Raw genomic sequence first — 25,652 nt, 5'->3', positions numbered from 1 at the left:
GCACATGAATCAGTTCATACAAGCGTCAGACGTTAGTTCTGAAGCAAGTGACGTGAGAGGAACCGTGACCGTCATGAAGTGAAAATACTCAGAGGTAAAATGTTCCTTCAAGTCTGAAACGGAAGACAAAAAGTTTTTAAATTGCAAACTATCTCTGTGACAGAGCTTCTTTTTTTTTTTTCTTTTTTTTTTTAAATCTATGATTCATTTCATTTTGTGGTTTGATTTGATAAAAAATTTAATCAATTTTTTTTTGATTTGGTTCGACTTTAATTTGTTTTTTCTCTTATCTAATTAAGGTTTTTAATGTCTGGACACTTAAAATCAAGCACATCTTGAGCACACACACACACACACACCATCTTAAAATACTTTCTTCATCATCATCCTCTGATTTATTTCAGATCTTTTCACAAGACCACCCCTCTGATATTGATCTATAAGATTCTCCCAGAATACTCTCCTCTAAGATGTCCAGTCCAGCCTCTGGCCCTATAAAACTAGGGTCCCTTTGAGTTCTGCCTGAAGCCTTCAATGTTTCTCCACCACTATAAATAACTGAGGTTACAAAACTTTTCACAATCTTTACGTTTTTCACAGATCAAATACTACAGAGGCAGAAACACAAACCTGTTTCTGTCTTTTCTTACTTAGACTCGACGTGTCGACCAAACCTTTGACGCACTAACACTGTCTGTTGTTTGAGAGTTGACTTGGGAAACTCCTGTTCATACCATCACTGTTTTTAAAAACAATACTCAAGTCACGAGAGATGCTGATGAAACTGTGAGAAATTTAAGGTAGATAATGGGAGATGATGATGATGATGACGAGGATGATGACAAACAATCTCAGAGCAACAAAGTTTGCTTTTTTTGGTGAGACGTTACCCTGTTTTTTAAAAGAAACGCACCCTCACAATCTGGCAATAAAGTTTAACGCTTTGTCATTGAGCCGATGCTTCAGCGCAGAGCGATTTAAGAAGAAGAATAAGAAGAAGAAGAAGAAGAAGAAATCAGGCTGGATCCAGGTTCGCTGTTGGACCTTTCAGGTTCTGAGATTTTGACTGTAGCTCCGAGGCTCCGCCCCATGGCGCATGCTGTTACATCATCACATGTTAGGAAAAAAAAAACAACAAAAAAAACTGCAGTCCCATTAAACAGATGTCGCTGAGGGGGAGTTGTCGGGATCCCATGCATGATTGGGCGCACATTCTGCAAGACGGGAGCAGCTTCTGTGTTTTGGTTTCAAAGAATAAGATTTTTTTTTTCACGTACCGATCAAGCGTGGAGAGGCCTGCTGTGGGCGCGGCGTGCACGGTAGACGCCAGTTCTCAAACCCCAGCTCCTTCGCAACATCATGCACCCATAGAAGTACCGTACAGGTGCACGCAAGCACGAGCACAAACACACAAAAAACACCCCCCTGATCTGAAGAGGCTCCCTGATTTGAACACTGGTGGTCTTTTCTTCCTTCAGACTCCCGCACCCGCTCTTTAACGTCTCCTGGTTCTTCTCACTCCTGTCCGAAGCCTTCCGTCTCCTCGATGGCGAACATCAGCTTCTCCTTGAGCTGCTCGTAGCTCTTGTACGGCGGCAAGTCCAGTCTGTTAAAGCTGGGAGAGGAACATAAAGATTTCAGATCAACATTCAACCTCTCTTACATCATTTTCTTTGGTGTTTAACACCAGAATATTTTGCCTTGACCCTTGAACATCTCCTTTTCCTTATAACTGTAAATCCTTGTGCTCTGAGATCTGTTCTCGGAGCTGGCTGTAACTTTTAAAACTACACTTAATTAAATCAGAAAATATTGTAACTTCCTACAATAAACCAGGACAAGCTGGCTTAGTGGCACCATAGCTTGGTTAATTAATATGTCAACTCACCACGTGTGACTTCTGGGAAGCCAGTTTTCTTTTCCCACCTTCTCAATACAGAACTTCTGAGGCCCATTACTTCCTGTAAAGTGACAGCACAGTATGAGCTGATCAACTGTGGTTAATCAATACGATCAGAAGGACATGTAAAAGAAACTGGGGCAAACAGTGATTGATTCCTCTCTTTTAAATCTCAGCAACAAAGAGCCTGAAACCTCAACAGAGCTTCACCCAGACACTAGTTTATTTCATGTGCATTTTGAAAGAAATGACACTTGTGTTTTTTACCCATGAGGTCAGCGAAGCCTCCTACAGGCAGGCGACAGGTACCGGTGACGAACTGCAGCAGCCTCATCCTCTTCTCATTGTCCATCTCCTTTATGAACTGCAGGGCAAAGTGGCAAAGTGTTTAAAACACTGAAATGTCACCGGGTCATGGGTGATACCGCGACTCAGCAAATCAGTCACAAGTAAGAAAAACAGCATCATTCTCTGTCTGCCTCCACCACTCTAGTTTCAGGTTATGTCCCACTTAATCCAGAGACATAGAATAAATCATTTTTGTGAAATTGTGTCATAATTGTTATGTGAAGTCTTGATGAATGGTTATTAATGGCTTTTTGAGGTCATCGTGAACTTTTGACCTTTAACCATCAAGATTTGCAATTGAATATTTTTTTTAACAAGTACTCAAACTTCATAGTATAAATATATAGCATGTTAATTTCAACTTGTGAAATTTGAAATTCACCTCCTTAAATCCAAAATATACAGAATTTACATTTAAGGGAAAAAAGTTTAAGTTACTAAAACGCATCACTATTTATGCTGCACACCGACCTGCCAGAACCAGATGATCTGTTTGCTGCTGCGAGCGTAGTGTCTGTAGATGGTGTTTCTTTGCCAGTCTGCCAGGTCGATCTCCTGCATACCACACAGCATCACCTGTGATAGAACACAAGATATTTATATCTAGAGACGCCGACGAAGCATAGAAGCGTACGCTCCAGTGATGTAAGCCTCGGGGGGGGGGGTTTATTCGTACCTCCAGCTCTTTAGCATCAAAGTACTGCAGGTACTGCTGAGGCAGGACTTCGTTGAAGCCTTCAAAGAAAGCCTGTGTCTGCTCTTCCACTCCTCTGGACAGCCTCCACTCTGCTACCAGCCTGAGGGGGAGACGAGAGCAACCAGATATTACACTCCACCTCGTAAAACCCAAAGTGCCGCGATAGAAAACTACATTCTAAATGTTAAATCATGACATCATGTATTGAAATTAAAACCCACCGGATGTACTCCTCCTTGTTCTCCTCCGTGACTTGGATGTCTCCTCCTTCAGGCTTCAGCTCATGGGTGGTGATCTCCCCCAGGATCTCTTTGTCAACAGAGAAGAACATCTCCAGCCCACACTCCTCGATGTTGTTGTCCCTGCAGAGCAGCACAGTCAGTTACAGCTTTACTCTATTCCCTTGTCCTGGTTTGTCATATTAGATCCCTTCCACTCAGAAACACACAACAAGTCACGGAGCAGCAACCAGACCGATGAAGAAGTTCAACATGTACTTTCAATATTATATTTGCATATGGAAAACAACCCTGTTCTTGTGAAGTCTTTGCAGTGTGAGTGAGTATGAGTGAGACATCAGGAAATCACACCTACACTCACACTAGCATATAAAAAGACGAGTCAGTGGTGTTTGATACTTCAATCCATTGATGAATTACTCACAGACTGCTTTCAACATTGCTCCATTTACTCACTTGATCCACATGAGCGAGTTGTAAAACTCAGGGTCTATTGACTCCAGGTCTTTGAGGGCCAGCGGCTTGTTCAAGATGCGCTTATAAAACGGCAGCGAGAAACCAGTGTCGATGAACTTGCCATGGAAAAGAGCCTGAGGGACGGAGACAGACAGTGTTTAATTGTCACAATACAAAACCCAAAACTACTCTTACGCTGATCTATTTCGACATATCAAGAACAATCTCAGCATGTGATAAAATGACTAACCATGGCAATGAAGCGTCCTATAAACTTGAAATATTTGAGGTGGTCTGGGTTGATGTAGGAGGCGGGGTTGATCTGGAGACAGTAGTTATCTTTGCCGGCATATTCAAACAGGCAGTACATGGGGTTCAAGACCTCATGGGACAACAGGAAGAACCACTCCCTGAAGAAGATAAGACAAGAGAAATGTAACCAGCTAGCTTGCGAACATGTGGAGCAGATTTAGTCCAAGTATGAGTAAAAGACCGAGCAGATTTCAGACAAATCCTTGAGAAAAAAAATCATCCCACTTAAACTGCTGTAGAGTTTGTGCCACAGATCAATATATCCAATGAATTTAGAGGCAAAGACTCTGATGAGTAAGTGATGGAAGTATCTAAATTATATGACACATTGTCCTCTCTTTATGCAAAGACACGTTTACAACCGTTTCTGTTCAGCCATTTTCTAACTTACCTGGCAACGCCTCCATAATCCAGGCCCTCCTCTCCAGGGAAGATGATCCACAGTCTCCTTCGTAGATCCTGAGCATTGAAGCTCATTATCTAAAACAGAGACGATGAACTGACAGGTTGGTGGAGGAATCACAGAGTCACATAAGAGTATTTTCACTTATTAACACTGCTGCCACTCTCAAAACATTAACACACACGTTAAAAAAACGTCATCAATAAGTTTAACAATAAGACAATGTGGCTTCATCATTGCTCAAACAAAGAGTCATAATGTCAGAGTGATGGTACACGATTTAATTTTTCTAAGTTACTTCTTATTACAACTTGGAGAGACATAATAATGATGTTCCCTCCGCAGATGACTAAATAAACTCATGTCTTACAAAAATAGTTTCAACTGTTTTACATGTTCATCCTTGATATACGTCTCTGTTATCTATTTTTTTTACAAGCATTGGGATAAACACTGAACCCAAAAAAAGTGCAAACTTTCAATTCATTTTCTTACTGCTAAATGACAGTTTAAAACCCAGTTAGTTCAAAAAAGTATGAGATGTTGATAAAAGAAACTAAAGAGAAAGCTGTAAACTACAAATGTGAACAGTAAATTCACATCCCAGTGGAATTTAAACTTGTAAAATGAAGTCTTGAGACACTTTTAAGTTGTTAAAAGCTGCACCATTCAGGAATGCTGCTGTTGTTTTCATTAATCATAATAGCTGCTGCGTGGCAAAAGCTAATGGGGATCTAAATAAACTAAACTAAACTAAGGTGGTAATTGTACTGATTTAAAAGAGCAGTGGAAAAGAGTAATGACCTGGACAACATAAATTTAGCTAGAGGCTAAAACACAGAGAATGAGTGAGGCTCATTTTCTGAACAGCAGGTAAAGCATCAGGCTGAGAATAAGAACATCGTTCTTATCTTCCTGGAGCTCAGTGAACCGGTGCTCGGGCCGGGGCGGGTCACCATACCTGCTGAAACGAGTCCTCAAACAGGGTTTTTCTGGTGACGGTGATTTTTATGTGCTGAGGCATCGCCAGTTGCTGGGGAAAAGGGGAAATATCAGAAGTAATTAGGCGTCAAATGTGCTTCCAGTTCTGACATGACAACACCTGTCAGATCATGAGTCATGCAAGATGCAGGTAACAGCTGCTATGAAAGACGTCGATACTGATACATGTATTAGTTGGCTACTGACACTAGAAAAACAACAACAGTAACATGAAGTCTATGGGGATAAAATGGTCAATGCTTGTGCTACATGTTTTATGATGGTTCATTTGTGATGGTTATATAAATAAAGAACACAAGATTTATAAAAAGCACAATGCTGGGCAATCTCTTCATCATGACCATATAGTATATACATATGTATTAAATAACTTACATATTATATGTGATTCACCATTCTGTGACTGCCCTGACTAATCTTTTATAATGATGCTCTTAACATATACACTGTACTTAAAGTGAATGTGTTTCACACAATATTCTTTAATTTGTAAGAATAAACTGTAAATAATTTCAATCCACAATGAATTTTAATTTATGACACACTGTGCAGTCACAGATGAAATGTGACAACAGTGTCACAATCGTTCTCCATGGTGGTATTTGCAAACTAACAGTGTATCCTTTGTTATTAAGTCTAATATTAGGCTTTTGTAAATAATGTGATTTGTTTTAAGTTTCATTAAAAGATGAGCGCAGTTCAGGCTGGTGCCACGTGTCTCTTCTTCGTCTTTGTGTCGATGACTCATCAGCCATTTATCAGACTCAACGTGACTCAACCTTGATAAATGCCCTCTATTAAATCCATCTGGCGCCGTATATGAAAAGAATCTGCGAGATGAATGTTATGGCAGAGCATACAGGCACCATAAAGTGAGTGTACTGGGTAACTGTGTGCCAAGAGTTTTATTCTTACAGGCAGTTTCTCTCCTCAGATCTTAATCAGTGAAATCATCTTGATGTGTGCAGGTGTCAGGTGGCAGATGATTGCCGATCCTTTACATGTAATATCTATCGATTTAAAACAGCTTAGTTCTAAACAGGATATGAATTGAAGCAGTCTGTCTGAATAAGTAACCATTCATATACTTTGACCCCTACCTGGCACCAGAATCTGAAGTACTGTACTTTGGCTTTGAAGTCTCGAACGTAGGTGATCTGAGGCCCGTTTTCACTGTGAAGGAAAAGAAACAAACGTGTTTTTTTATTGTTACTTCAACGTGTTTGTTTGTGTATTTGTGTCTTATTAAAGCTGTGTGACTTTTGTTGTTCACACAAATATACTCTCAGAGCGAGGCAATTACATGATCTTATTTTGAGGACAGTAGGAGAGGACAGTATAGTACACAGGTCTCCGACACATACATTGACGCATACCGTACGTATGTGTGTGTGTGTGTGTGAGACGCTTTACCGTCACATTCCTTTAAACATTCACCAAACCGGTTTTTCCACTGCTGTAACCAAAGTAATTAGTTTCAAGTCAGACTGTGCTCACAGGTTATAATCACTAGTCAGCTGAGGAGCTGCATGGGTGGTGAAAGAGGCTCAGTGACCCAATTGTCATATCGGGATAAAGCATCACAAGCTCTAAAAATAGAGGGGGATTTTAGAGACAATGACACAGAAACACAACAACAGAGAGAAGGGGACAAATATGAAATAATCTGACTGTCAAATCCAAGTTAAACTGAAGAAATACTACAGCTTCAAGTGGCTGTTGTCATAATACCAGCTTTATAGCCCATTTGAAAAGTAAATTCTTAACACTATGACTTTCTTTCTGGCATGTAGACATGCTGGATGGACTAAAGTCAATATGTTATTGACAGTGGCTCCAGGTAACATGTCCGAGGTGTAAAAGTTACAAAGGGGCTGCTACTATGTCATTATGTCCATTCAATTGTCCCATTTATTTTTTGTGTCAGACTGTTGGAATTAAAGGGGAACTATGCTAAGCCCAGTCGCTTTTCCGCTTGTTTTGCTAACCCTCCTCCCGGCTATGTGCATTTGTTTCCAACGAAGCCGGTGAGAAAGCAATCCATGGAGCGGTGGATAACGTTATTTATCATATACACATTACAACGTGTATATTTGTGTAGTCTTATCTGTCATAAACAAGAGATTATGGGTTACGGGACGCGTTTGTGTCACGGTGCCGCAGAGACAAGATCTGAGACACCGGGTCAGAGGTGTTGATCTTACAAGGTTGGTTTTCAGCCAAGAGACGCTACGTGGAAGGCAGAGAGCCGCCATTCTCCCTCGTTACAAGTTACAAGTCATTTATGTAACCATCACATTTACTCCGAAGCTGTTCAATTAAGGTAACAATGAGTTCTGGTGAAAATAGTTCCTTTTTTGACTCATTTGAGCTGATGTCCTAAAGGTTAATGTTGTTCTGGAGCCAAGAAAGCAGAAACGTCCAAGCAGTATAATACTGTTATTACAATAACAGTTCATCGCGACAGACGGCCTCTTCATTGGTTCAGTATTTGTACTACTGATGATTTGAAGCCTCATGTTATTTCATGTGATTGTCGATGGTGTGAAGATTAGTAAGTAAAAATCAATACGGTGGACATACAGTGAGGACTTTCCAGTGCGAGGGTCGATGTAGGTGGTGGTTCTCCTGTTGTGGTCCACGAAGTAAGGAATACCATCTACTGTGAACCTCATCTCCCAGCCCTCTGGGAGCGGCTTCTCATTAAGCAACCTGAAAAAGAAATAAAAAGATGCATTAAACAACATCAAGTCACATACAAGCTTAGAGCATTTAAATATTCATCTGATGTGCATGTGTAACTTACCCCTGTGTTCGGGGGTCCTCCCACTGCGTTGACCGTGTAGGGTGATGTACAAAATAAACTCTGCCATTGGAGTCCGTTCTCTTCTCTGAAAGACATTTTAAGAACATGTTGATTATTAAACCTGAAGCAATTCAGTTTGACCACTACACACTGTTAAAACCTTTCAGACCTTTGACTTAATACTTCTGAGATATTGGAGGTTTAGAGTGATTATGTTATTTCTCAGAGACCACCCATCGTGGCCTTAATCTATGTACTTAAGCTTCAATGCAAATTTATCCCTGATCTGCATAAAGACTGAACTGTTACCATAACAAAGATAAGCACTCATATACTGGTATACACCTACAGTTTAACAAACTGATATTCAACAATGCAAATGAGACCTTGTACCAAACATCTGAAAGCACCACTGTACACCAATGGAGGCAATGGAGATTTACAGGTAGTGTGCTACTGATAGTAAGCACTCCCTGAGGTAGATCAAGGTCCAGTATAATGACGCTGAGTGATAATCAGATTGGTCCACAGTCAGATCCAATGATAAAAGTGATGAATCAGCTGAGTTGGTGGTCAAAATCCAGGTAAAGCGACTCAACACAAATCCTAGATATGCTATTTCTCATTATTTCACATTACATGTAATCATTTTTTACCTGACGTGGAGGTTAGCAGTTAAAAACTGTATGTGTGAATGCATAGCGTATATCATTATGAAAGCACAACTGGCCGAGTGGTTCGCCTCATCAATAAGGTATTCAGCCACTAACTGTAAATTACACAACCACTTAGCCACATGTCTAAATCAGACCGACAGACATCTCCAGTGAGAGCTCAGAGGAAAGGTCAAGTGGAGCATTTAAACACACTTCACTATTACTGAGTAAATCCCAAGTTCTTTTCGATCTTAATACACCAATCAGACGTAACCTTAAAAAAATGACAGGTTTTGATGTTGTCACTGGTTGGTGCATAACGTTAGAGTTAATACTAAACCATGAGCAATTTGATTTAAATTTAATTTGTAGTTTTAATTATTTTCCTAATACTTCCTGGCCTCACAACAGTAAAACCAGCCACCTGTTTTAATGTTATGGCTGATTGGTGTAAGTGATGTCTCAGGTGCATGTATTTATCCTAATGAGCTTCGATGGTCTTTAATGGTCATCTCTGTGGACCTCCCCCAGACCAACAACACCACATCGCTGGCAAAGAAGCCTCAAACACGCCTCTGCTTCCTCTGTAAACTGAGGAGAGCACGAGTCCCACTCCCCCCCATCATTTGCTCTTTCTACTGGGACGCCACTGAGAGTGTCCTCACTGGCTGCATCACTGTGTTGTATTGGAGGCTGCACTGACTCCTGCTGTAAGACCCTGTAACGCACAGTAAATGCAGCCAGTAAGACCATTGGTGCCCCTCTGCCCTCCCTCACAGACAAATTTCCACACCTGCAGAGCCATCAGCATCGCTCATCACACTCCCTCTCAAGCCTCCTGCCTGCAGGGAAAAGGTACCGGAGCCTCCCGGCCCGCTCCACAAGACTTTCAAACAGCTTCTTCCACCAGGCTGTCAGGATGATGAACCTCTGCCCACTACCTCCCCCTGGACTTTAACATTAGCTACCATATACACTATACTTTGCACTACAGCAACTGATGTACATGAGTTTACAGCATTTGATTCATATCTATAATATTTATCTTAGGTGAGAGAGAGAGAAACAACTTTTCGATTCTTTTGTATGTCTCATATATATACAGAGAATTGATAATAAATCTTTGAAACTTCAGTCTTACCCCATCCATGTGGCAGAGGCCCCAGAGGATCAAACTCCTTATTCTGTGTGGCTGTGACCTGGTCCTGAACCTGCAGAGTAGATGAGCAGAGAATTCAGCTGAAGAGAATATGATGGTTTGAGAACCTGCAGTGTTTCTCATTAAGAAATAATGACAGAAACATAAACGTGTCAGTGCTATAACAGCTATTTAAACATGTTATAACCTATGTTAATACTAACTACGGTAGGTTATACTGTGCATTGATGAAAGTGTTGAAGTTCAGCACCAGGGGACGCATTTCTGTTTCATCCCACACAGGAAATCCAAAAGCAGTAGCTGACAGGAGTCTCCATATTCCAGTCATTAACACCCACATCACCAGTATGGTCTCACTTTTTACAGAGAGGAAGTCTCACCCCGAATATGAACCTCTGGTTGAACTGCTGCATGGCGCCCTGCAGCTGGTTGCGCTGGTGCTGCCATTGCTCGTAGTTTCGCACCGTCTCCATCGTGGGGCGCTGCCACGTGGTGGTTCGTGTGATGTGGTCGACAAAGTAGACACGCCCCATCTGGTCGACACGACGCTCCCAACTTAAAACAAATGACATACAGGTGGTCAAGCACCATTTATAAAGGAGTGTGACAAACAGGTGTCAATAAAACTTCGAAAGAGACAGAAATGGAACAAGAAAGATTTATGTTGCTAAGGTGAACGTGAGGAACTTAGGTCATCTACTGTAGTAACCATATCAGGAGAGGCAGTCGATCTGCTACTGCTTTATAACCCCTAGACACCTTGAATAAATAAAACTGTCTACTGCTACTGTCTGTATCTGAGAAGAGACAGATCAAAAGAGAAGGACTTTTTACCCAGGGGGCAATGGTTCAGGGCGTTCCCACGTTGTTCTCTTTTCAACGTGATCGACAAAATACAGCCTGCCGTTCGGATCCACTCTCTGCTCCCACCTACAGAAAACATGGACAATAAACTTCAGAACATAAGGGAACAGTGCATGACTGCAAGCATTTAGGTTCTATATAGATAGCAGCTGTAAAGATATGAGTCACTGTACGACACAAAAGAAGCAAGTGAAGGTCATGACGTTTTCACAATGAACACACGACAATAGTCGACAAAGGAATTACAGGCAGAAACTGAAGAGACAGATGAGAGAGAAAAATAGTGATGATAGTGAGGTGTTTTAATTACAACCCTGCTATAAATGTAAAAACACCTCTCTTGTTGCTCTATTTTTTTTATTGAACTGGACTAAATGTTAACTTTGAGATATTACTTTTTGATTAAAGATGATTGAATCCTTCTCTGAGTGATTTATCAACCTCTGTCTGTGTGAACTCTTTATCAGATACCATGTTTTTGTTCCATTCCTTCTTCTCAATGCATTACTCAAATCAGCGACAGATGTGACCAGATACAGTAAGTGACCATCACCATCGGCTCTAATAATAACAAAGTGAGAGCTAACCCGAGGGGCAGGGGCCCGGTGTTGGCGGCGGGGGCTCTGGGAGTGGCTGCCGGGGTGACGGTCGGCTGTCTGGTCGCTGCGGATCCGGAGGCCGGGGCCAGCGCCGTGGAGTTCCTGTCCGAGCCCGCCGACGGACTCGAGTCTGGGGTCGTCGAGGGTCCTGGGGCCGGTGTTCGCACTGGTGTCTCAGAACCCGACTGAGCATCGCTGCTGTCGGCTGGTGCGGAGCCGTTGCTGGACGAGGCTGAGGGAACAAACGGGACACGACTGTGTTAATGGCGAATCCTCAGACTGGGGCAGGATGATTACAGATGAAGAAACACAAGCAAGGCAGAATTCTGTATTGTTTTATCAAGGCAGACAGGCTTTGTGGCTTGAGTTGGCAAAGAAACAACAACATGTTTAATTAAAGACCTAACACTGACATGTTGAGGCGTAATTATTTATCTCACAGCATTTGCATGAGGCCTGTATTAAGGTAAACTGATTGTACAAACAAGTCATTTGTGGTGAGTCGAGTATTGGCCTAACTCCCAATTTGGCCTCCGGGTGAATTCTTCACATTAATTAGATTGCGACACAGCAAGCGTAAGTATGAGAGGAAGAGCTCTTGATATTTGTGTCTGAAAGTTACACATCAGCACGAGACCTTCTTCTCTTAGTATGATAGATGTCTGACCTGGAGAGGAGGCGGGTCTGCGGGGGGTGGGGGGAGGAGGTCTGGAGGGCCTGGGTGGTCGAAGAGGCTTTGAGCTCCCCGATGACACCAAGGGCGACCCCGTGCTGTTCGCTGACCTCCGGCCGCCAGGAGAAGACTTGTGTTCGGCGCTGTCCACGGCTGGAGAGCTGTCTCGACTCTGCCTGTGAGGAGCGAGGGTGGAAGAACAATTTAAAAAAAAATCATTCATTCCAACTGCAATCACAACCCTTGACAGTAGAGGAATTTCAGTTACCCCGATAATGATTTGCTGCTGGTCCTTTTCTTTTAAGTGTGTGTGTGTATGTGTGTAAAAGTGAGACAAATTTCTGTTACCCTTTGGTGTCAGACAAATAAAGTTTCTATTCTATTCTAAATACGAAAAGCAGGAAAAGAATATAGTGACAACAACAAGAGATGAGGCGTTGCTGTACCTCATGGCATGATCCCCATTAGGTTGCGATTCCCCATTGGATGTACCTGAAAGCAAAAGAAAAGAGTTCTTAGTCACAGATAACACAACCAGTCAAACAAACATGTTCAAACATGATCTGTTGTTCATGTTGATGTTAATACAAAGGTTTTGCTTCATTATCCAATGTTTTTAAATTGTGATAATTGGCATACTGAGAGGATGGAAACCATTTTAAAATGTTTGTTTAGTTTTTTTTTACAAACAAATGATTCAATCAGCAGATATAATTAGATAAATGTATTGATGAAAAACAGGCCTGTGACTGTAAACAGTGACTGTAAGCTCCATGGTTTTAATGTGGATACTACTTTCATGAGAATGTTTTATGCTTGTTTGATCAAGTCTCTATTAACTTTTAACTTCATCTGTTGGTTTGGTCTTTTAACATGTAAAAACAAGAATAACATTTTGGGAATTGTCAGGGTGTGCAGTAAAACTGCAGGCAGAGCCCTAAATGACCTCTCATCAGTGACCAAAGCCAGACTGATCCTGGCAGATCCAGATCACCGATTGCACAGGCTTTTAAACGACCTACTATGTTGAATGTTTTTTGGATGTGTTTGTTGTTTTGGTATGCATGCTTGCTACTTGCTGTGAAACAAATTGCCCCTAGGGGATAATAAAGACTCTTGAACCTTGAACCTTGGAACTCTCTGTGACTCACTGTGATGGTCAGCCTTGGCCAGAGCGAACATCTCAGGGTCGACGGTCATGCCGTCCAGGCAGACAGAGAGATCTCCCACCACATCTGTCTGCTCTCTGTCCGCACACAGCTGTAAGGTCTGCACCACCTCAGAGACTACATCCAGATGACAAGAAGACACCACGGTCAGAGAAAAAGAACAACAACAAAGATATTTTACCGTCACTTGTCTCTAAACGTCACCACAACCGGACAGTTTTAAACTACGACTATCTAAACTACAAAGTTTAGAAGATCTGCTGTTCCTGTTCAGGCTGAATGTTTGTTCTTGTAGTAATAAGGGGCTGATTTAAAACAAACACAAAACATGTTCAAAATGACAAATTATTTGAATCCCAAAATTACAGGGATCATTGTGTATTTTCCCCTGCTGACATCAAACACCAAACAGCTCTCGACATGTGATTCGTGCCCAGAGGTCAGCATCATTAGCATTGCTGGACATGGTCCATGCATAAAAAATGACCTGGCCGGGGGTTGAACTGAGTCTTTATGAGAAACACACCAAAGATAAACAGCTTGAAAATCTACCAGGGCAAAAGTGGACAGTAAAAAAACAGCAGCCTCCTTCTGAAATGTTAAATGGGGCCCCTCAGTGATTTGTTTTTTATTTTGAACAAGTCTGATGAGCTGCATGTGTAACTAGTTTGAGATGTTTTCTGTAATTTAGGATTGCGTGATTTTTTTTTTTTACTAAGACCTAAATAGCCTCGAGGGAAGAGGAAAAGAGGCCGGCTAAAGAACACCTGGCCCTGGGATCTCCAGGCAGACACTGGGAGCCCGGGATACACCTGGTATCAGATAGAAAAGAAAGCAAATGACCCAGAACTCTGGAGGTCCCTCACTGAGAGCCGATCCTCCCAGAGGGGCCGTGTCAGGCAGAAGTAAGTGACTCCACTGCCTCAAACTGTTTCTTGCTATTTTACTTTGCCGCTGTAACACAGCTGTATTATCCGTTATCACAACAAATGGCTCTTTGCTGAAACCTCCAGTGTGTAGGAAGCGATGCATTTTACATTTCTAGCAGCTGCCACAGTTGATTGAAATAAATAAAGGAAAAGCAGCAGCTGTGGTAGTGACAGCCTGAACAGACAGAGGATCATCAACAGGAAACACAGCAAAGCTGTTAAGCCTTGATGTCATTAAAAATGACTCCATACACGATACAAGATCAGAGATTCAAAAGAGTTCGTTTGAGTTTGTTTTTTCAAACCTGTGTGTAATTCACTTAGTAGATTCTAAGGGAGAGTTTCTAAAAATGAGGCTGTGTGCATTGCTCTGTTTATGACCAATTTGATTCATGGGACGATATTTATGTGGCCCCAAGACCTTCCCTGTCAGGAGAGGACTATCACAATGAAAACCGCATTTTTCACGCCATGGGTCCATGGGTTAAACAAATATAAAACGGAGATATGATTATTGTTATTGTAAATATGTAGCTTTATCCGGGGCCAGGTCACAGGGGAAGCCATCCAAGCAGGGATGCCCAGACTTCCCTCCCAAGAGACTCCTCCAGCTCTTCCGTGATGATCCCAAAAAGCTTTTTTTAAATGTACTTTTTAATTTTTTCTTTTTGCCAAGTCAATAGAGAAAGTGGGTGTAATAAGACAAAGCTTCAGCCTGTGCCCTATTGGACAAAACTAGTATATTGTACTTTACTTTTATTTACTATGCACATACACTACCGTTCAAAAGTTTGGGGTCGCCCAGACAATTTTGTGTTTTACGTGAAAAGCCACACTTTTATTTATCAAATGAGTTGAAAAATGAATTGAAAATATAGTCAAGGCATTGATAAGGTTAGAAATAATGATTTTTATTTGAAATAATAATTTTCTTCTTCAAACTTTGCTTTCATCAAAGAACGCTCCATTTGCAGCAATCACAGCTTTGCAGACCTTTGGCATTCTTGCTGTTAATTTATTGAGGTAATCAGGAGAAATTTCACCCCATGCTTCCAGAAGCCCTTCCCATAAACTGGATTGGCTTGTTGGGCACTTCTTGCGTACCATGCGGTCAAGCTGCTCCCACAACAGCTCAATGGGGTTGAGATCTGGTGACTGCGCTGGCCACTCCATTACAGATAGAATACCAGCTGCTTGCTTCTTCCCTAAATAGTTCTTGCATAATTTGGAGGTGTGCTTTGGGTCATTGTCCTGTTGTAGGATGAAATTGGCTCCAATTAAGCGCTGTCCACAGGGTATGGCATGGCGTTGCAAAATGGAGTGATAGCCTTCCTTATTCAAAATCCCTTTTACCTTGTGCAAATCTCCCACTTTACCTGCACCAAAGCAACCCCAGACCATCACATTACCTCCACCATGCTTGACAGATGGCGTCAGGCACTCTTCCAACATCTTTTCAGTTGTTCTGCGTCTCACAAACGTTCTTCTGTGTGATCCAAACACCTCAAACTTCGATTCATCTGTCCATAACACTTTTTTCCAATCTTCCTCTGTCCAATGTCTGTGTTCTTTTGCCCACATTAATCGTTTCCTTTTATTGGCCACTCTCAGATATGGCTTTTTCTTGGCCACTCTGCCCTGAAGGCCAGCATCCCGGAGTCGCCTCTTCACTGTAGATGTGGATACTGGCATTTTGCGGGTACTATTTAATGAAGCTGCCAGTTGAGGACCTGTGAGGCGTCGATTTCTCAAACTAGAGACTCTGATGTACTTGTCTTCTTGTTTAGTTGTGCAGCGGGGCCTCCCACTTCTTCTTCTACTCTGGTTGGAGCCTGTTTGCGCTGTCCTCTGAAGGGAGTAGTACACACCGTTGTAGGATATCTTCAGTTTCTTGGCAATTTGTCGCATGGAATAGCCTTCATTTCTGAGAACAAGAATAGACTGTCGAGTTTCATGTGAAAGTTCTCTTTTTCTGGCCATTTGGAGAGTTAAATCAAACCTACAAATGTGATGCTCCAGATACTCAACTAGCTCAAAGGAAGGTCAGTTTTATAGCTTGCCTAACCAGCTAAACTGTTTTCAAGTGTGCTAACATAATTGCACAAGGTGTTTCTAATCATCCATTAGCCCTCTAACACAATTAGCAAACACAATGGACCATTAGAGCCCTGGAGTGATGGTTGCTGGAAATGGGCCTCTATACGCCTATGTAGATATTGCATTAAAAACCAGACATTTGCAGCTGAAATAGTCATTTACCACATTAACAATGTATAGAGCGTGTTTCTGATTAGTTTAAAGTACAGTATTAGTTTAAAAACAGCACTTTTCTTTCAAAAATAAGGAAATTTCTAAGTGACCCCAAACTTTTGACCGGTAGTGTACATATTAGTACACTACATAGTAAGTACATACATTGAACTGCTTATATAGTACAAAAGTGGGCCTGAAAAGAGAGAGAACATAGACCTGCTTTTTGTGTCCGTGCGTGCATTATATACTCACTTTTCATGTCATTGGACTTGAGTGTGTCGCTGATGTCCAGCGTGGCCATGCCCAGCAACACGTCGGACTTCAGGGTCTGGTGGCTCCACACGCGAAATGACAGTTTGCTGAATGGAGTCACAATCCTGAGGAAACAAACAGCTCAGCTCGACACATGCAAACCATTCGTACGTCTCGTTGAACGACACGGCGATATCTTGATTTCGTCCAGTCAGGGTCTGATTTTGAAAGGCCCTCCAGGGACACTAGTTTCCTTTAAAGCTCCCTCCTGACAGCTGCATCTAAATTAATGAGCATTTAGTCTAAATTATACTGCCATTAACTGTCATTAATGACAATAACAAGAGCAAGTAATTCCACACATGGGACTTTGCTGTCTTAACCAATAAATGCTGTTAATTCACATAGTTAGTTAACATTATTGCCAGATGTGTGGTTGTGCTGAAAAAACCTATTCAGCTGGTAAAGAAGTGAAACCAGTGAGTGTGAGTGAGTGAGCACCACAGGTTTTTGTGTTGTGGTGAAAACAACTGATAGACAATGAAGCTCACAAGCTATTTAAGGACAACAAGTGTCTGTAACCGTCTCTATGACAGTTGTTTAGCTGGTTCCCTCAGTGCCTCCAGGAAAAGACATCTGTGGACACATGGGCTCAGGTCCGGTTACATCTCATAGTAAACGCTTGTTATATAATAACTCTACGCCCGCTCCTCCTCCTCCTCCCATGGGTACAAGAGAAACTGTAGGAGACCTCTATATTAAGAAGGTCACACAGTGCCCAGCAGAAGATCCTGGACAGGCTAAAATTAAGAGGACATCTGATGTGTGAATATGTGGGACAGCAGGAAGTCGAGAGGTGCGAGTGCACTAAATGTCCAGTATACGTGTGGAAACAGGATTCCTGTAAATGAACCGGACACACTCTCTCACCGCCGTGTGGCATTCTACGAATCGGGGGCAGCCAATTAAAGTCACACAGAGAGATGGCGTATCTTCTCTTTCAACTGTTCACACGCCATTACCCACAACCAGAGGGAAGAGCCTTCCCAAAACCAAGAGCTGGTGACTCACACACAACCAACGCTGCGGCAGGGAAAACAAAAACAAACAAAAAAACATCTTGATCGAGATCATAATCGTACACCACCAGTAATTTTACACAATTCTAAGGAACTGTTTTTTTCCACACACACTTATGAGAAACACTCCCAATTATGAGCGGTTTTCTGAGAAAACTATAATGTGCAGTCAGCAGTCATTTTTCACAACATGCTCCTTCCTCAAAGCCAAGCCCTAATTACGCCACTGTTTTTCATTCATCACAATTCGAACTCTGGAGAGTTTGACTGTCCTCACTCGGCAGCAAAGGCGCCGACTGCTGTGTGCTTTTGTTTATATTCTGGATAAGCCTAATAGCACAACAGCACCGCTTTAAACTGCTCCTGATAAAACTGACATGACTCTTAACTTCAGTATTTCTCGTGCTGCATCAGTAACGGCTGATCCGCAGGGGACTATGGTTTTAGATGACTCTGCATTTTGTAATTTAACAAACCCTGTGCCAGGATTTTAACAAATACTGCCAAGAGCCAAGACTTCCTTAAAATGACATAACATAATCTATGCCGCTACAGTTTATATGCTCTTCCTCGTTGATTATATTGTTTCTTCTTTTTTTTTTAATACTCAACATTACGGATGTGTTCCCCTCTTTCATGTCTTTGACGTCTTTGTTCATCACCTGGGATATGAAAACATGAGTTTTCCATGCAAGCTAGAGGAAGTAAAAGCTGGAGTCTTGGACATAGCTCAGTTATGAAATTCTAGCACAGCAGCACAGAGTGTCTCTCCTGCAGGGCTGCTGACAGCGCTGTCAGCCGGACACCAGAGCTGAGGGAATCAGAGTGGCCAACAGAAACAAGCCGCACTGCCCGGCCTCGCACGGCCCGCGTGCTGCTGCCCTGCGGTCACATGATCTCTCACATCACAGTTAGTTTTGTGGTTTTGATCATTTTAAGTCTCGATTTCCAGCCACAGTGTGACTCCCTGTGTTCACTCAGGCAGGTAAACACAGTAAATAATCTATTCTTATAAGCAGCATAATGCATATTTAAGTTCTGATTATTGTAAAGGTGAGAAAAAGACACGGGTCTGGTAACCGTGGAAAGACTTTCGACTCACACAGTGAGCGGCTGTTTCCATTTGGGGCTGTGCGTGTTGTTGCATTTCTCTGTTTTCTTGGACTGGCCTTCGACTGTCACTTCCACATAGGGACTGGGACCAAACCAGTTTTTCTTGTTCTCTTTCAGTTTTGCTGAGAGCACTGAAACAGGAAGAAGAGACAGCGCAACGGACAGTCAGTCACAGATGTGGTTGGTAGAAAGAAAAAAACACAATATTTCAGGAACAGGGAAATACTGTGTGTAGCATACATTTTTATTAGTAACATGAATTTAAAAACTGTAAAAAAAAATAAATAATAATATATATATATATACTATATACAGCTCTGGAAAAAATAAAGAGACCACTCCAAAATGTTCTTAATAAATCAGCCATCTATTGAACTCCAACACAAACACACCTCACTCCACTTAGCTGATCACCTGAACCAAATCATATTTAATGTGGAAGAAAGATTATAAATACATAAATAAAACACTGCTGAGTTTAAAAATTGGGATTATTCCACCAATGTTGATTTCCAAACTCTTCCTAAGTTTAAAAAGTAGTGTTGTGTTGTTTTAAAATGAATATGAACTTGTTTTCTTTGCATTATACAAGGTCTGAAAACACCAGAATTTTTTTTGTTATTTTGACCTGTTGCCATTTTCTGCAAATAAATACTCTAAATGACAACATTTTTATTTCCAATTTGGGAGAAATTGTGTCAGTAGGTTATAGAATGAAAAAAAAGTGTTCATTTTACTCAAACACATACCTATGAAAAGTAAAACCAGAGGAACTGATCCTTTTGAAGTGGTCTCTATATATATATTGCAATGATACTATATTAGTAGGATCTTCCCTAATTGTCCATCATTGAGATCATGTATAATTCAAGTATAATTAAACACCAAAATGAACAAAGGCAAGGATGGGTTCAAATTCTCAAAATATTTTTCACACCAGACATTTTAACTTGTTACAGTAGCAAAAGCACAGCTGTTCCTAATAACAATGTGAAGTGTCCCAGTGAGCTATGTCGGTGTGACAGTGAGCCAGCATGGACGATACCATGGGCCGATAAATGGAATTTAGCCATCTGTCATTTTATTATTTCCACCTGCTCTTTTCTTATGCGGACACGTCAACATCGTTTTGTGCAGAAATAAAAGAGGAGTGAACGTCATGTTTTCACTTGACTCTCTGTCCACCTTAATGGTGCCTGAACTCTCACCGATGATTTGGAGCTGTGCCTTCATAGGGTAACCATTGGAGGTGCCCGGCTTGGTGACTCCACTGGCCATGACATAGGGCTGGGATAAAGGCCTGCAGCACAGACAACATATCATTAGAGTGATGACAAAACGCTTTCCGACAGCACACACATGAGATCATTTAGATCACATAAAGTAGGCTATATTACATAAAGAATATTAATCCAATAATATGAAAGACTTGCAAATACATAACAGTTTAACAGTTAATGAAAACATATAATTAAATCATTATTACCCCTTCAACACCTTCACCCGTTTCCAGCATGAACATGTTCCATGCCACAAAATTAAACTGTGTTTTCCTGACTCTATTCACAGTACAAGAAAAACAAGAAAGACAGTACATGAACTCGTCTCGACACAGGGATAACACAACGTTGCCCACAGTCACAGACTAGGTATTACTAGTACTCCGTTTACAAGTTTTGATGAAATCTAATTCTTTCTCCTTTATGCACTTAGCGTAAATCGTTTTGGACAAAAGCCTCGGCCGAATGAATATAATATCAAGTAATGTAATAAAGCTCATGTGAAGTGTGTGCTTTAACAGAATGAGAGTTTAAGCTCCCTTCCTGGAATATATCCCTAATACCGAGCAGCAGCATATCAAGCTCTTAAAATTTGCATTCAAAATTGCAACAGGAGAAGAACAGACCGACTGTATTCTCAAAACAGACGGTATAACAGGGAACGCTCAGTCAACAAGCTTGTAACTCTATTAGAGTTACCTGCCAGACTGTCTTGTGAAACACACACAGGCAGCACCATCATGGAAGGTAATAAAAGGAGACGAAGGTCAAGCCGGGTCAGTTTAAAACCGGCTGCAAAATACAACCTGCAACTATGTGTCTGTCCTGTGTCTGAGCGGGCCACAGACTGCACAGCTGACTGCAACCAGAGCCACACAAGCACCTGCACAGCTGTTAATAACTGAACCAACCGAGGTCGTCTCTGTGTGGCTTTAACTTATACACATTACATGTATTATCTTTATGTATATACATGCTTAAAAATTGGTGCTCTGTTTGGTGAGTGGTTGGAGAGCATGTCCCATGTGAGCTTCGGTTAACAGTTTCCCCATTTTTTCTCTCTCCATTTCCTGTCATACCTACACTGTCCTATCCAAAAAAAGCAAATGTGAAGGTTTTAAAATCAGAAGATATACATGAGTGTGCAGGGTCACCGGGGGCGGAGCCTATCCAAGGTTCCTGTCTAGTGTCTGTCTATATACAGTGCATCCGGAAAGTATTCAGACACAGTTTCTGATGGTGCCGCGGCCTCATGCTGAAATCGTTTGCGTTCATTTTTACTCGCATCAACCCTCAATATACCATAATAATAATAAAGTTAGGGTTAGCAGCACATTTGGCAGTGATTACAGCCTTGTATCTTCTTGGGTGTGACACGACGAGCGCTGACCACCTCGGGCCCTCTCAGGTTTGACAAGGAGAGCTGTGTACGTACGTAGTACGGAAACTGAACCTTCAGCCCAGTCTGAGGTTCTTATAGCAGCTTTCCCTCAACCCTCGCCAGTTTACTTTGCCCCTCCTGGTGAAAAAAACAACCACCACAGCATGATGCTGCCACCACCACGCTTCAACGATGAGATGGTTCCAAGCAGGTGATGAGCGACCGGTGTCAGGTTTCGTCCAAACGTGACGACACCAGGAACTGTCTGAGGCCAAACAGATCAATCTTGGCTGCATCGCATAATCTCTCTCCTCACTGTCCTTGAGGTGCTTTTTTAGAGCCCCAAGAAGATTTGATGTATTCCTTCACTAAGGAGAGGCTTGTTACTGCCTTCTCTGTTGATTACTTTGTCCAGGCGGTCAGCTGTAGGAAGAGTCCTATAGTTGTTGAGAAGCTCATATTGTTCTGTCAGTTTAATTTACCACAGGTGGACTCCAACCAAGTTCAGAGGTGATCAAGAGCTCATTTTCCCGAGTGTCGGTTTCATTTGGTTATAATGGCAAATTATGTTAACTGATGTCATAAATGGAGGAGTCTGAACACAAATACACTGTATCCCTTAGGAAGTGACTTGCATCCTAAAAGACTATAATTAAACCATGAATTAAGAAGCTATGTTACATCAACCAAATACTGACAAGTGCTTACAATCATGGTTGCAAGCATTCATAGCATGATACTGAACATGGACTGACAAATATATGTTTGCTGGTGCAATTTTAGAAACATAGTTAAAGCGGCAGCTCTAAAGAGAAGCCCGACACCGAGGCCTGATGTTTATGACGTCAGTTTTAGCCTGAAACATTTTAACTGGGTCTGCTAAAGCTGAAATAGAGACGTCATAAGAGACACTGACAAGAGCGTTACATTGTTTTAGAGAAAGTTTTCTACTTTAAATTGTAATAGGCTAACCGTTCATGTAACGTACGGCAACAGTTATGAACTCTGACAAGTGAGCCGCACCGCTGACTGAAGTGTCAATCAAAGGGAAAGATTAAGGAAAAGGAAACTCTCACAAAAGGAAATCAGTTCCTGTGACCTTTCCTAGAATCTCGTCTGAAGCCTCATTGAATAATGCATGTTCCTCAGTCCATCTTGTCCAGTATACGCGTGGCAGAGCAGGAGAAAGTGAGGAGCTCCTGGGTAAACTTTCACATTGGCTACTGCTTTAGTCTCTGTCAATAATTCATTGCGACTGCTGACTTTGCAGCCTCATTGAGCAGGCTGACCATGTTTCGTAGATGAGGGCGTTCGCTGAATATTAAACTCTAAAATGTCCTGCCTTGACTTTAATTTTTTAACCAGCTGCAGAACATCTTCCAAAAAGCCAGTGAGTTGTGCTTGGTAGGTCTGTGGAGAATTTTTAATTGAACCTGAGGTTAAATTGCCATGTTTCTTTGGCTAGGAGGCGTCTGCTAAGATCTGGAAAATCTCTAAAACTTGTACTGAAGCACCTCTAAGGCATACATTGTTCCCACCATGACTACATTACATGTACAAAACAAAAGGCACATATTTCCAAAAGGCAATGTCGAAGTGACCAGCTTTGTATGACTGTAAAACAAAGGATCAAACAGGTTCTTTGATGCTGTATGGAAACAACAAGTGTTTGTTTGAAATCACTCCACCAGCAGAGAAGAGAATACCTTCAGAGTGACCTCTCTCATGCTTTATCATAACTCATCACAGAAATATTAGGCTACATGTCCTGAGTTACATAGAAAAGGAGTTATCAGAAACTAGGTTTCCAATGAAAAATCAAACTTCTGTCAAGCCAGGGGTCACGTCGGATATATCAACTTTTCAGGTGACAGCAGGGACACACAAACAGCATTGAGCCAGATCAGTCTTCAGATGGCTGAACCGAGGCAGACAAGGACACAAACCAACACACTCAAACTTGCCAAGTTTTGGCTGAGTAATAATTGTAACAAAACAAATCATTGTCTACTTCCCTGGACACTGATCTGCCTCTCTCACATAACTGTGAGTGTCCAACAGGACTCAACTCTGCAGTCAAAACAGCTGCTGTTGGAGAAGACTGGGCAGAAAGTGTGTCTCATAACAACAATAATGTTGACAGCTGTTTGCCTTATATTGAACTAATGTGCAAACTAATGTCTTACAACCGGCCCCCTCAGCTCAACTAAAGAATATCTACTATAAATGCATTATTAGTTGTTCTGATTTGTGTCCAATGTGTAATTCACTGAGACTGACACTTCCAACAAGTCTCATGTGCTCGGTTTTACAGAGCAGGTAAGCAGCACCAAGCTTACAGATGATACACTGTGTAGTTTGGCGCACTGTCCCGTCCGCGTCGCTCAGGAAAAACAATTCTAACCATTTTAATTCCAGCTGTCACCGTGTCCTTTAATTACAGACAAAGACCCACTGTGTGTAACCATTACCCTTCAACACATCCACTCTGCTAAATAAGATCACCAACGTTGGTAAAGATTATATAATTTCGTCCAACTAGCAGTGGATAACGAGCTAGCGCTAGCTGTGTTAGCCGTACAGTGAGGACCAGTTTGTCCTCTTTAACTACCAGGCTGCTCTCCTGTGAGGCGGTGTGTGGTATTTACAGTGGCCGGGAGGCAGCAGGACCTGCTGGGTACGTGTTGAGTGTCACTTCTGACAGCCCGCAGCCATCCCAGCCCGGCTAACCGCTAGCATACTAGCTCATGTCATCATCATGGCTGGCTATTACAGATCCCAAAGTCCAACGGCTGTGAAAAAACACCAAACGCCACCGGTGATAGATCCGGTAACCGACTGGTATCACTCACCCGGATCCCAAGGGAGGTTGTAAATCCAAGGTGGTGAAGCTGCGGTGAATTCCCAGCCCTCGCTCAGGAGGATGTTTGGGTTTCAGTCGGGGTTTCACTTCAAGGAAGAAGAAACTTCCACCATCTTCGTATGCTCACGTCATGTGACCGAAACAAGGTGGGGCGCACGCTACTCCGTCTTCGCGCTGTGATTGGACCAGAGTTGGAACCAGATGGACCAATGAACGGTCAGTAAACACGCTGAGGCGTTCAGGGTCCCTGTAATTTCCAATTGTCAAAACCAAGAAACCATTTTTAGTAGGCTTAGGCTACAATAAAATCTTTATGTTATGTTATGTTTAAGTTTTTTTTCTAGCATTTTTCTTCACTCAGCGTATTTTTTCATTGACAAATTTAAACATGATTAAGAGAGAACTAAACATATCAATACTTTCTTTTTTCAATAGAGTTGTGATTATAGGTTTAGGCCTCTTATTTAAGCCACGTAAAACCTATAATTACCGGTAACTTTTAAGCAATATTTCCTCCACCTGTACAGTGCAATATTAGAGGGCAACGATCTCTCCATGTTTCTTCCTCCTAACGGTAGCTGTAATATTACTGGACATTAAAGAATATCATACTCCCCAAGTTCATACTCATTCAGGATTAAATCTTCATAATATTTATGCAAGGTTTGGTTACACATGTTAATTATTGTGTAACGTAATGACAGTCCTCCTGCCTTTGTTTTTATTCACTGTATTTGCGGATGATGACTCGAGTGCAAACCATGGATGTATGGTGCAAACACCAGATGTCATTGTTGTACTTTGCAGGTGGAGTTTTGCAGCTGCAGCCCATCGTGGAAATCAGTCGCTATTTTTCAGTTTTTTTCTTTACAGCCGGTATTGACGACTTGCTGAATGATCTGTTAATAATTTGCACATGTGATGTTTTTTTTTTAAACATCACGCCCTTCAATAGAAATGTTTAAGAAAGCATTTTAATGTAGGCTACTTATGACGATTTTTCTCCCATTTCTTTCAGTGCATTCACTGGGAAATTCCATCCTACAGTTGTCAGATTGATGAGGGTTTTTTAAAAATTCAAAGTAGGCCTGGAAGTATCGCTGCTGAATTTTAACAATGCATTGACACAATTTACAATAAATAAATAAATAGGCTAAATAAAATAGCCTGTGGTGCCTAAAATTGTATCTAATTTCCGTAAGGACATCAATCCTGAAAT

At 41.7% G+C, this 25,652-nt stretch overlaps 1 protein-coding gene across 1 annotated transcript; it reads right to left on the bottom strand.

Moving 5' to 3' along the window:
- Positions 1-166: 166 nt before the first annotated feature.
- On the bottom strand, positions 167-24,612 carry itchb (itchy E3 ubiquitin protein ligase b). The gene is made up of 24 exons (XM_083975534.1): positions 24,423-24,612; positions 20,118-20,209; positions 18,899-19,040; positions 16,718-16,842; positions 13,266-13,400; positions 12,561-12,606; positions 12,109-12,290; positions 11,430-11,673; positions 10,813-10,908; positions 10,359-10,533; positions 9,961-10,030; positions 8,164-8,248; positions 7,941-8,069; positions 6,458-6,530; positions 5,317-5,388; positions 4,344-4,432; positions 3,891-4,050; positions 3,641-3,774; positions 3,167-3,307; positions 2,925-3,045; positions 2,720-2,824; positions 2,168-2,264; positions 1,889-1,961; positions 167-1,615 (listed from the first exon to the last, which is right to left on the bottom strand). The coding sequence occupies exons 2-24, from the start codon at positions 20,185-20,187 to the stop codon at positions 1,516-1,518; spliced, it is 2,664 nt and encodes an 887-aa protein (XP_083831660.1). The 5' UTR covers positions 20,188-20,209; positions 24,423-24,612; the 3' UTR covers positions 167-1,515.
- Between the last annotated feature and the right edge of the window lie 1,040 nt (positions 24,613-25,652).

This window comes from Trachurus trachurus (assembly GCF_905171665.1).
Source record: "Trachurus trachurus genome assembly, chromosome: 7".
Taxonomy (NCBI): Eukaryota; Metazoa; Chordata; class Actinopteri; order Carangiformes; family Carangidae; genus Trachurus; species Trachurus trachurus.
The sequence above is the reverse complement of the archived record's forward strand: the minus strand, read 5'-3'. Positions and strand labels throughout refer to the sequence as shown.

What these genes read in the sequence shown, in the direction of transcription:
- itchb (XM_083975534.1), bottom strand. Translation starts at nt 20,187, where the DNA reads ATGGCCAGTGGAGTCACCAAGCCGGGCACCTCCAATGGTTACCCTATG. An exon ending in GAGGACCCCCGAACACAGGG is followed by an intron (nt 8,070 to 8,163) that starts GTAAGTTACACA and finishes TTTCTTTTTCAG; the next exon opens with GTTGCTTAATGAGAAGCCGC. An exon ending in AGATCATCTGGTTCTGGCAG is followed by an intron (nt 2,265 to 2,719) that starts GTCGGTGTGCAG and finishes TTTGCCCTGCAG; the next exon opens with TTCATAAAGGAGATGGACAA.